Here is a 12,352-nt window from a genome sequence, read left to right on the forward strand (position 1 = left end):
ATAATAGGTGAATTAAGGGTAGAAAGCAGGACGAGCAAGGTACAGATAGCCCTAGTGGGGGTGGGGTGGGGGGAAGGGATCGAAATAGGCTATAAAGTAGAGATAAAACAATAGATGGATATACATTTAAAAATAATGGAAATAGGTGGGAGAAGAAAAATCTATATAGATTATTGGAAAAAAGGGGGATCAGAAAGGGGGTGGGGATGGAGGAGAGAGTTCATGATCTAAAATTGTTGAACTCAATATTCAGTCTGGAAGGCTGTAAAATGCCTAGTCGGAAGATGAGGTGCTGTTCCTCCAGTTTGCGTTGAGCTTCACTGGAACAATGCAGCAAGCCAAGGACGGATATGTGGGCATGAGAGCATGTAGAGTGTTGAAAGGGCAAGCAACAGGGAGGTCTGGGTCATGCTTGCGGACAGACCGAAGATGTTCCGCAAAGCGGTCACCCAGTCTGTGTTTGGTCTCTCCAATGTAGAGGAAACCGCATTGGGAGCAGCGAATGCAGTAGACTAAATTGATGGAAGTGCAAGTGAAATGCTGCTTCACTTGAAAGGAGTGTTTGGGCCCTTGGATGGTGCAGAGAGGGGATGTAAAGGGGCAGGTGTTGCACCTTCTGCGGTTGCATGGGAAGGTGCTATGGGAGGAGGTTGTGGTGTAGGGGGTTAATGGAGGAGTGGACCAGGTGTTCAGTAATCCAACCTCAGCATTAGCATATAATGAAACCATATTTTAGCAAAGAATCTCAATATGCCTGATGTAAGTATGATCTGAAACAATACTTCAACCTAATGTCTTTGTTTTGCTTTACAGTGCTATAATAGCTTCTCTTTTAGCTCTACAAATTCCCTATGTTCAGCTGTCTTTCATGTGAGAGTGTAACCATCAAGTTCACAAACCATTTCATGGGCTCTTTGTTACTTCTCTTTGATCTAGCTTATCTCGACACCCACATGAGTTGTGTGGGAAGGAACCCGCTGCCTAGAGTCCCTTTGCTGCATGAGCCACCTGTACCTAACTGAACAAGAAGCCAGAGTTCAAATGTCATGGGATTATGAAGCAAGTGCCTCTTAATGAGCTGATCAGTGGTGCAACACTGTCAGTTATAATTGGCCGTCATCAGAATTGGCTATAAAACAGTTTGGAAGATCCTGAGTTCATGAAAGGCACTATAGAAATGCAAGTCTTTTCTTGTCAAATTATAATTACACTTTCTGGTCATTGGTGACTTGGTGCTCCACCTGTGTGCTTCAGAATTTCCAGCTAAATTAGTTCCTCAGCATTTAATTTTTATTTTCAAATTTTGGACTTCGTCTCACTTATTTAGCATTAATTGTCTTTTTTTTAAAGTTGGGACCTTAAAGTGTTTACCCTCCTTTATGTTTGCTTGTCCTAGCTATCTCTGCTTGCCAGCATTCATATTTTTTAAATAAACTTGGTGGTCAGAACTATATGGCACAGCATTTGGATTTATTTTAATAATTAAAACAAATTGATTTTAATTGAAAAAGTCAGCTCCCTGGAAACTTATGCTTTTTCATGGCGTGCCTCCACTGAATAATTCCTGATGACCCTTTAGCCCAGCTGACTCGAAAACCAAATTTTCAGTCATGCCTCCTAAACTCTTCCTTCCATAGTCAGTATTTGTTTTCCTTAGACTTTTCTGTGAAGCATCTTTGCCATTTTAACAATTAAAATAATACTATATAAATTGAAACAAGATGGATCTCCGTCTGAGGGTACATGCAGAAGCAAATTTCATTGGTTTAGGCACAGTAAATTTAGAAGATAGCTAATACCATTCAAATATTCAAAATGGCATCCCTAGGAATTCTTGAACTTGAGCTTAAGAACTGGGTGAAAAAATTGTGACATAAATTCATTCAAAAATGGAAAGGCAATAAATTCAAGCCAGTGTGAATCTTTGAAAACAGATATAATCAATATTCTCATGTTTCACATACTACAGTTTGTTGGAGAAACTGAAAAGGTGGGAATTTTGAATTGGATACCGTACTGATCAGATAGACATGAAACAGAGGGCTGTTCAATTAAATTTAATTGCTCAATTACTTTGAGTAACTGTAACCAGCATAATACCTTAATATTTGTACTGGGATCCTTGCTATTACCAATTTCTTGTGAATAAAATTGCTTGTCTAATCTGCAGATAATACAAAATTGTATGGGAAGGTTGTTATGAAATGCATAGTTAAAGAGATCGTCAGGTTTAATTTGGGAATGGTAGCAAGGGGAGGCACAGTTAAAGGGAGGGAGTAATTAAGAACGAAGTAATTATCAATAAAATACTGAATAGCCTCATCCACCCTATGACCTTCATGTTCCAATATTTATGCAACCTGGGATGAAATGCTGTGAACTATGGTGCTAGCGAACAAAAATCACTCATGAGTAGAGTTTTAGAATTGCGCATTGAAGTATGATTTTCTGTTTAATAAATCATTTGTAAGCTGGTGTTCTGATTTAATTCCAGGTGTGATCATTGTTCCCAGTGCTGGTGTTGGCATTATCCTAGGGGGCTACATTATTAAAAAGCTCAAGCTTGGTGCACGGGAATCGGCTAAGCTTGCTATGATCTGCAGTGGGGTTTCTTTGTTGTGCTTCTCTACACTCTTCATTGTTGGCTGTGAAACCATTAACCTTGGGGGCATTAATATACCATATACCACAGGGTAAGATTGATCCTTCTTTATGTTTTGGCCTTCTGTGAATGCAAAGTATTGCCTGTGAGGGTGAAATTGGTCTTCAGTGGTAGTGCAAAATCAATGATAGCAAATTGACAGCCTGTTTTAAACTGCAACTGATTTTCTTCTCTGTTGATTTCAAACAAAAAGAAAACAGGACATGGTGTAAAATGAGCTGTCAATTCACTATCAGAAAAGACCAATTTTACCCACTGACAAAGCAGGTCATATAATATTGATTATATAGCATGAAACAAATAAAGTGTTTTCAGATCTATAATTGTAGATTCCAATTAAACTACAGATTTTGGATTATTTTTGTTAAAATGCAATGGTGCAATGTAGAGAATTGGCAGGACTCTACTGAATTTTACTCCATGGTTGTTTCACATTCATTGCTGTAAGGATTAAATTTGACCATTACACAGATTATTCTGTAAAGTGGCATCAGCTGATGACAGTCTTCAAATTCTGGCAAATGTTGAGTCCTTATTAAGACAATGAGGCCCTGTGTTCTGAATGATGTTCTTCTTAGAAGACAAAAACAGAAGAAGGAGGAGCAGGAGTAAGCAATTTGGACCCTCAAGCTTCCCCACTGTTCAATAAGATCATGACTAATGATCTGTTTCAGCTACACTTCCCTGCTCTTGATTCCTATTAAATAAAAATATCTGAGTCCATTTAATGCTTGATCCATTTATAACTATTGGCAAAAATAAACAACATTTTGCTCCTAATTATCCAAGTAAATAGCTCGGCTTCATGACTCACAGAGAACTCTGGTCTCATTATATTTTCCATTTTTGGTATAATTTATAGCAGAATAGTTATCAATGGTTTTAATGTAGTTCAAATGTTGTTGGACTGTTTCCACCCAATATTCTGTGGTCAGCTCATTAGCATAGTTTCAGTTGCAGATTTAATGAAGATACACCATTAGATTTAGTAATGAGTCAAATTTAGTTAACAGTTTAGTGAACTGTTAGTGATTCAGTAGTGATCATAATATGGTCAATAGTTTAATGCAGTGTTTGAAAGGGAGAAAAGTGAAAAAGCTACTATGATTCTAGATCTAGGTAAGGCTGACTTCAGTGTGTTGACACAGAGACTGGTCGCACTAAACTGGGCAAATCTGTCAATGGGCAAAATGATAAAAGATCAATGGGAGGTGTTCAAAAAATAATTTAACGTGATTCACATCTAGTTAAAACCACTAAGGGGCAAGAGCTCTACTTGCCAAAAAGACAGCTGAGGACAACTGAAGAGACAACATAAAATTAAAAGAAAAGGCATACAAAAATGCAAAAACAAAGCACACATTCTGGTGAACAGTAAAGATACAAAAACTAGCAAAAGGTGATAAAAAAACAAATAATAAAAGCTGCAAAGGGGGAATATGTAAAAAAAGACTTACAAGGGATATCAGAATCAACACAAAAAATTGTTAGAATTACATTAGAAGAAAGAGAGTGGTCAGGAGCAATGTGGTCGCTGAAAAACTGACAATGGCAATGTTGTCACTGCAAATAAGGAAATGGCAGAAACGTTGAAAAATTACTTTGCATCAGTATTTACCATGGAGGAAGAGATCAGCATGGCAGACATCCCAAGGAAACTATTACTGAGTCAGGGACTGCCAAAATTAACATAAGCAAAATAACAGTAATGAAGGAAATAATGGACTGGATTTAATGCAGCCCATCATGGCAGGAACCATGGCGACCAGGCCCACTTAAGCACAGGAGAGGTCCTGTGTCTGTCTTCTGGCCAGGAGAACCTCCCTTGATTAAGTCAGAGATGGGGCTGACGCGATGGGCTGCTGATGGGATGTTAATTAGGCTCATTAATGAACGAATTGACACCCAATAGCCCTGAGGCCACCACAATTTAGTGGTGCATCAGGAATTTAATGAAGTGTACAGCTTTCCAGGCTGCCCACTGAACTCTGCCGGGTTTGCCAGCAGTCTCCCAAGGGGTTGCAGGCAGGGAGGTCCCTAATTCTCAGGCTGTCTGCTGCTGAAACCCACACACCCTCCCTTGCCTTCAACATCACCCCCCTCCCACGACCCACACCTCACGACCCCCTTCCTGCATTCATTCAGTTTTGGTCTAGGATTCTGCAACATTTCTAGGCCTCTGGTGGGTGCAGTATTGCCAGCAGCCACTGCTCTCACTGGCAGTGGCGGCGGTGACTTGCTGCTGGCCTCTGATTGCCTAGCAGCTCTCGGTGGGCAGGATTTCAGCCATCGGGGACCTCAATTGCGGGGGAGGCCTAACGGTGGCCACTTAAGTGCCTGAAGGGCTCTTGATTCTGTTGGGCTTCCCCCATCTAACTAATTGAGATCTCTGAACAGTGGGCAAATCCAGCCCAGTGCCATTAAAGAGTGACAGCTCCCCAGACTTTTAATCTCAGGGCTTTAAAGAAAGTAGGTGGGAACATTGTAGATGCCCTGATTATATCTTACAAAGTCCTCCCAATTCAGGAACCCTTCCTTTAGATTGGAAAATTATGTATGTCACTCCATTATTTAAGAAAGGTGAGAGAGGGAAACCAGGGAATTATAAACCAGTTAACCTAATATCTATTGTTGGGAAATTGCTAGAGTCTATAATTAAGGATAGCATGACTGAACGCCTTGAAAATTTTCAGCTTATCAGAGAACGCCAGGATGAATGTGTAAAGGGTAGGTCATGCCTGACAAAACTGATCAAAATTTTTTGATGTGGTGACTAAAGTAGTGGACAGAAGAATTCTATGAATGTTATTTGTATGGGCTTCCAGAGGCATTTGATAAAGCCCCTGTAAGTCTCACTATTGCCTTCTCTTCACTGTGGCTGGATCAAAATCCTGGAACTCACTTCCTAACAGTACTGTGGGCCTACAGTACTACATCACATGGACTGAACCGATTCAAGAATACGGCTTACCACCATCTTCTCAAGGGCAATAAGGGATAGGCAATAAATGCTGGCCTAGCCAGCTGTGCCCATATCCCATGAACAAATAAATAAAAAATAAGAGACTGCTAGCTAAAGTTGAAGCTCATGGAATTAAAGGCAAATTGTTGACCTTGTTAGAAAATTGGCTGCGTGGCAAGAGACAGTAGTGATAATGGACAGGTGCTCTAATTGGTAGGATGTGACTAATGGTCTCACAAGGTACTGTGTTGGGTCCTCAACTATTCATTATTTATTAACGACTTAGATGATGGGATAGAAAGCCACATATCTAAATTTGCTGATGACACAGATATCGGCAGCGCTGTAAGCTGTGTACATGGAAGCATAAAATTATGAAGAAATATTGATAAAGTAAACTGAAAAGTGTTTTGATTTTGATTTCTCCCTTTATAAGCAGTGGCTTATTTCCCAACTGCTCGGTTTTGACGTGATGCAATTTCTAGTAATAACCTCACAACCAACTCAGGATAGGATGAATTCAAAGGGCTTGGTTTATTTGCACACTCTCAAAATGCGGAGGGGGTGTTGCTATCCCAGTGCATTCATGCAATAAATAAGGGATAGGGAGAAAATAAATTTACAGGGTAAAGACCACAGAGTAAAGAATTAATGTTTCACATGAGTCCAGAATCAAAGTTCAAGAATATATTCCTTCACAGAGGTCAACAGGTTGAAAACTGACGCTGGATAATTCACTTATCCAGTAGAGTTGACTTCCACGATGAGATAGGCACGCAGAGAGAATTAGTCTTCTACATGATATAGAAATTCAAATGTCCCAGTAGAAACAGTATAGATGTGGGCCAGGCATTCAAACCTGGACAGAGCCCCTTTTCTGTGCTGTTGCTTGGTAGATGGAAGATAGCAGACTGATTTACAGTACAGCAATTCAGTATAACTGGCTCTCCCACCTCTCCACTTTGGCATTGATAAAGGTGTATATTGTTTTGTCTGGATTCCTAAGATTGTTAATGTTCCAGCCATTAAGAATTTGCAAGGCATGTTGCAGAGCCCTTTGTCCTAGCAGACGACTCAGCTCTGGTTGACCAGGCCTGGCTTATGAAATGTGGATGGCCTTTGTATAATTCCCTTTGAATTTGGTCTTTGCAGTCCACAGGGGTTGATAGCATCTCTTCAGAGATAATGAGGCACAAATTTCTTCGATCCTGCCAGATTAGCTCCTCTTATTTGAAGGTCACAGCCAGACATGGCTTCAGCCATTTTAAAAGATCCGGTTTTAAAATTTTAACCCCTGTTACAATAGACAAAACCGTGGCAAATAGATTTCAGTGTACGCAAATATGAGTTAATCCACTTTGGACCCAATAAGGATAGGAAAGAGTACTTTCTAAATAGTGAAAATGTAGAAACAGCGGAGATCCAAACAGATTTGGGTCTAGATACTTAGATCATTAAAATGTCACGAACCAGAGGACACCGATTTAAGGTGTTTGGCTAAAGAATTAATCGTGACATGCAAAAAAGCAAAAAAGCCCAATGGGTAGTTAGGATCTGCAATGCACTGCTTGATAGAATGGTTGAGGCAGATTCAGTCGTGGCTTCCAAAAGGAAGTTGGAGATGTGCCTGAAGCGAAAAAAAAAATTGCAGGGCTATGGGGAAAAGGTGGGGGAGTGAGATGTAAGATCATAAGAAATGGAAGCAGGAGTAGGCCATTTGGCCCCTCGAGCCTACTCTACCAATTAATAAGATCATGGCTGATCTGATTGTGGCCTTAACTTTACTTTCCTGCCTGCCCCCATCACCTTTGACTCCCTTATCGATTAAAAATCTGCCTAACTCAGCCTTGAATATATTCAAGATTCAGCCTCCACTGCTCTGTGGAAAAGAGAATTTTAAAGTCCAACAATCCTCTAAGAGTAAAAGTTCTTCCTCATTTCCATCTTAAATTGGAGACCCCTTATTTTTAAACTGTGTCCCCTAGTTCAAGACTACCCACAAGGGAAAACATCCTCCCAGCATCCACCCTATCAAGTTCCTTCAGAATCTTATAAGTTTCAATAAGATTGGTCTAAACTCCAATGGGTATAAGTCTAATCTGCTCAACCTTTCCTCATAAGACAACCCCTTCATCTCAGGAATCAGCCTCCTCTGAACTGTTTCTAAGGCAATTATTTCCCTTCTTAAGTAAGAAGATCAAAACTGTACACAGTACTCAGATGCGATCTAGCTAAGGCCCTGTGCAGCTGTAGCAAACACTTCCCTATTTTTATATTCCATTTTCCTTTGCTTTCCCAGTCACTTGCTATACCTGCATGCTAGCTTTTTGTGATTCATGTACCAGGACACCCAGAGCCCTCTGCACCACAGATTTCTGCAGTCTCTCTCCGTTTAAATAATATTCTGCTTTTCTGTTCTTCTTGCCAAAATAGGGATTCTCACATTTTCCCGCATTATACTGTAGTTCACCTGCCAAATTTTTGCCCATTCACTTAACCTATTTAAATTCCTTTTCAAACTCTTTAGCCTAGATTTTTGCTCCTGAGGCGGGTATGCAGAGCCAGGAAATCTCCCAGCTTGCTGCACCCACCTTGAAAAAGTGCCCCGAATGGAGGGTCTTTGTTTGGGGGGTGGGCCAGTTGCAGGATGGACTCAGGTGCTCTGCCCTTGAACCTGCTGTGTGCCAAGGCGGGCTGGTTAACAGGCTTACCTTGATTCTCTGTGATTTTATCCCAGTTGTTTTCTTAACAATTAGGCCCTTTAGCCTCACCCCTCACAGCCCCTCATTCCCCCACCAACTCCCATGCCTCCTTATAGCCGCTCAGCCAACTTAGTGCAAACCCAAGCCAACCAATGGCCCCTACCCATGGCCATGCCCATTTAACCTCTATGCCAACTTAGTGCCAACTCATGCCAACCCATGCCCTCCAGCCACCCACTACTCCTAATAAATCCTCTGCCAACTATTGACCCCTCACCCATCCCCAAGGCCCAATATAACACTTATTCCAACAGTGCCACCTCATGCCCCCCTCCACCACCCTTTGCTCTTACACCCTCCATGCCAACTCACCTAGTATCCTCCATGGGTAGACCTCCGGAGCCTGGCTGAAATGGAATAAAATAAAGTTCTAAGTATCTGTTACAGACTTCACAATGTTAAAAAGCACTCTCATTCATGAAAGGCCATTCAATACATTTAAATCCCCTCAATCACTCAATCCTTTATAAAATCAAACATTTGTATTCATAACCCCACATTAAAGACAACTAACCCTTTAATAACCTCTTTGAGCTGTCAATCAAACTTACAACCCCACTGCATTAATGATAGGTTGTGGAAAGCAGTCAAGCATTAATAATGCTATAATGATAACATTTAGGGTTATATCAACAAACAGCTACTTAAGCTGCTGGAACACATTTTTTACAACTTGGAGACACAGACAGGCAGTTTTTTTAAAAGCTGGTTATCTAAGTAACTTGACCTCTTGGCAGTTCTGCAGATGTTATCCACCCTTCCCGAGCACTTATGACTTCTCTAAAATGTCATAACTCCCACACTGCAGGTTAAGGTCCTTGCTGCAATGAAATTAGGATCTGTTTGAATTTACCATTGAGTTCAAATGGTCCTGCTGAGTTCAGGTTTCCCACATGTGGGAGTCATGTCCCCCCCTAAGCCCCCTCATGAAAATGGTTTCTGCTGGCAATGGGGGTGGGACTTCTGGATCCAGGGTCCATTTGCCATTTTGGATATGCCACTGACTCTCTATGACTTCATGAAAATCCAGCCCTTTGTGTCCTCTTTACAACTTGCTTTCCTAACTACCTTCTCAAGGGCAATTAATGCTGGCCTAGGCAGCAACACCCACATCCCATAAAAGAACAAAAAATAAATGTCCTGCTATTATCTCCTTAATAATGGATTCAAGCATTTTCCCTGTGAAAGATGTTAGGCTAACTGGCCTAGAGTTTCCTGCTTTCTGTTTCCCTCCTTTCTTGATAGAGGTGTTACATACACTGTTTTCCAAACTACCGAGACTTTTATAGAATCCAGGGAAATTTGGAAGATTACACCCATCAGCTCCACTATCTCTGTAGCCACTTATTTTAAGTGCCGATGATGCAGGCCATCAGGTCCAGGGAACATGTCAACCTTTAATCAGAATAGTTTGGGGAAGGAATTTCAAATTTCCTAAGGTCCTCACAATGGTGACCAGGATCTCAGAAGAGGAGCATGCTGGGGTTCGCACTTAAGGCCTTTCCAAACCACGAAAAGGCCATATAAAGATAGCATGGGACCTGGAAGGAACCACAAATTGGAATTTGCAGCCAAAAATCCTATTTTTCTTTTTACTTTCCGTTCCCCATTACCGCCTTCATTGGAAGTCGAAAATCCAGCTCTTGGATTCCAAGTGTTGAATTACAAGGAGAGATTACACAAACTAGGATTGTATTCCCTGAAATTTAGAAGGTTAAGGGATGATTTGAGCAAATGTTCAAGATGTTAAGGAGAACAGATCAGGTAAATAGAGAGAAAATATTTCCATTGGTTGGTGAATTTTGGACTAGGGGACAGGCCAAACCTTTCAGGGGTGAAATTTGGAAACACTTCAACATACAAAGGGTGGTAGAATTTAGGAACTCTCTTTCACAAATGGCAATTTATGCAAGATTAATAGTAAATTTTAAATCTGAGATTGATAGACTTCTGTTAATCAAAGGTATTAAGGGATATAGGGCAAAAATTTTACCCGCCAGCCGCAATGGCGGCTTTTCATGCCATATTGTCCGAAACCCGTCACATTAATTATACATTCCCAGGAAACATGCTGTCTCCATGGCGGGTGGGCTGTCATTCACCCGCCATGCCATCACCTCAACGCATGTTGGGTGCCATATTTAAAGTGCATCCACGCGCCAAGTGTCTTGGTGCTTCCAGCCCAAGACTGCTGCACAGAAGGCAGGATGGCCCTAAAAGGCAATAAGACTGCAACCCCCAGGTTTAGTGATGTGACCCTCAAGTGCCTTTTGAATGCAGCGGAGGCCCGCCATGATGTCCCCTACTCCCACTCTGGCTGCAGCAGGGCCAGCAACATTACCATTTCTGCTTGGTAGGTTGGTGATCAGTGCCAGTGCGGCACAGAGGAGGTTGGCCCAAATGACCTGATCTGTGCAGCCAGGTAATCATCTCATCACTCTAAACTCACACACTCAAGGCCATCACACATTCATTGGCATCTCACTCACTGCCAGCTCAAGGGACTTCACCACTCACTCTCTCACACACACCCTCACATCTCCATCTGGCCTCATCTCCTCTGGAGACTGCCTCCTCATCCCTCACAGGCTTGAGGCCACTTGCACAGACCAACTTGTACCCCCCATATAAACTCTGGGATAACACCCTTCCCCAGTACAGCCTCACTGTGCAGCCTCTTCCCTTGCCTGAGGCCACTTCTCCCCCTTCCCCAAGCAAGCCCTAGCCCTGCAGCCGTACAAAGTCACCCCTACCTTATGGCTCATCTAGTAGGTAGAGACCTACCCGTAAGACCCCTAAGAGTGATGTGGTGCTGTCTGTGAATCCTGCTGATGACCGCGAGCGCTGCCCGAAGCAAGGTAGGCAAACAAATCTTGAAGCCCCAAGCGAAGTGCAGCTCGCCAGGTGCATGTTGCTTATGTGCTGTTGTGAAACACGTCTGCGTGTTATCTTGCCCATGTGGGCGGATGATTCAGCCTTTGGGGATGAGTCCGGTGGGCTGGCCTTATAATGATATGCTGATGTATTATAATGATGTTCCCGACCTCCAATGGCAGGAAATGCGGTCCATCGATGGGCTAAGCAGTCGATCACAAACTGGTTTCACGACAACGTCAAACTGATTTTTGGCCTTCTCGCCAAATTGGTCGCTAACGCCACCGAACACGCCCGGCACATGCAGGCACATATGACTCTGCTCTATGTTTCGAAATTTCCACTGAAAGCACTGGAGCAAAAAAAAGCTTACACCAATTGACATAGGAAAGGAAAAATTGGAAATGGTAAAGAAATGATTGAAATATACTTACTTTATTATTATTTTTCCCTTTGTATGAGTTCCAGAATAATTAACGGTCACTTAACAACCTGGGGCATAGATTCACACGGACGCCACAATGTCTGCCTCAACCTCTCTACTGTCAGCAAAAAAATAAATCTTGATATTTTCGTTCTGTTTGAAAGGCATAATGAATTAGCAAGCTCAGTGTTTTTTTGCAGAAGGAATGATGGCAATAGCAGCTCTTTTTGTTTTCCTTTCAGCCCTTCGCTTACAATGGCGCACAGAAATCTAACAGGTGGCTGCAATGTTAACTGTGCGTGCAGAATCCATGAGTATGAGCCTGTCTGTGGATCAGATGGGATCACGTACTTCAGCCCTTGCTTGGCTGGCTGTTCAAACGTTGTCAATGAAAGCACAGGGGTGAGTTACAGTTACCACACAGTCGTGAATGTCAAAATAACATTCCCATATAATTGACAGACTCATGCACAGCAGAGACACACTGAGGGTAATTTTAATTTTGTGCAATAGTGTAAATGGGTGATTATCATTTCCATTGAAGTTAGTAGAGATATATATCAACATTAAAGCTATAATGTAACACCATCAAAGAATTATAGAAAGAATTATAGAAAGAATTCAAGTCATTCTTTTAATATATACTGATTTCTGAGCATTGCTGTGAT

The 12,352-nt window shown here is 41.8% G+C and overlaps 1 protein-coding gene across 1 annotated transcript in view; it reads left to right on the forward strand.

Annotated features, from left to right (window-relative positions):
• Positions 1-12,352, forward strand: part of LOC121279408 (solute carrier organic anion transporter family member 5A1) — a 269,590-nt gene that overhangs the window by 220,932 nt on the left and 36,306 nt on the right. The window contains exons 5-6 of the mRNA XM_041190629.1: positions 2,495-2,693; positions 11,927-12,086. Of these exons, the coding sequence (XP_041046563.1) occupies positions 2,495-2,693; positions 11,927-12,086 (359 nt within the window). The remainder of the gene's footprint in view (positions 1-2,494; positions 2,694-11,926; positions 12,087-12,352) is intronic.

This window comes from Carcharodon carcharias, chromosome 6 (genome assembly GCF_017639515.1).
Source record: "Carcharodon carcharias isolate sCarCar2 chromosome 6, sCarCar2.pri, whole genome shotgun sequence".
NCBI classification, from domain to species: domain Eukaryota; kingdom Metazoa; phylum Chordata; class Chondrichthyes; order Lamniformes; family Lamnidae; genus Carcharodon; species Carcharodon carcharias.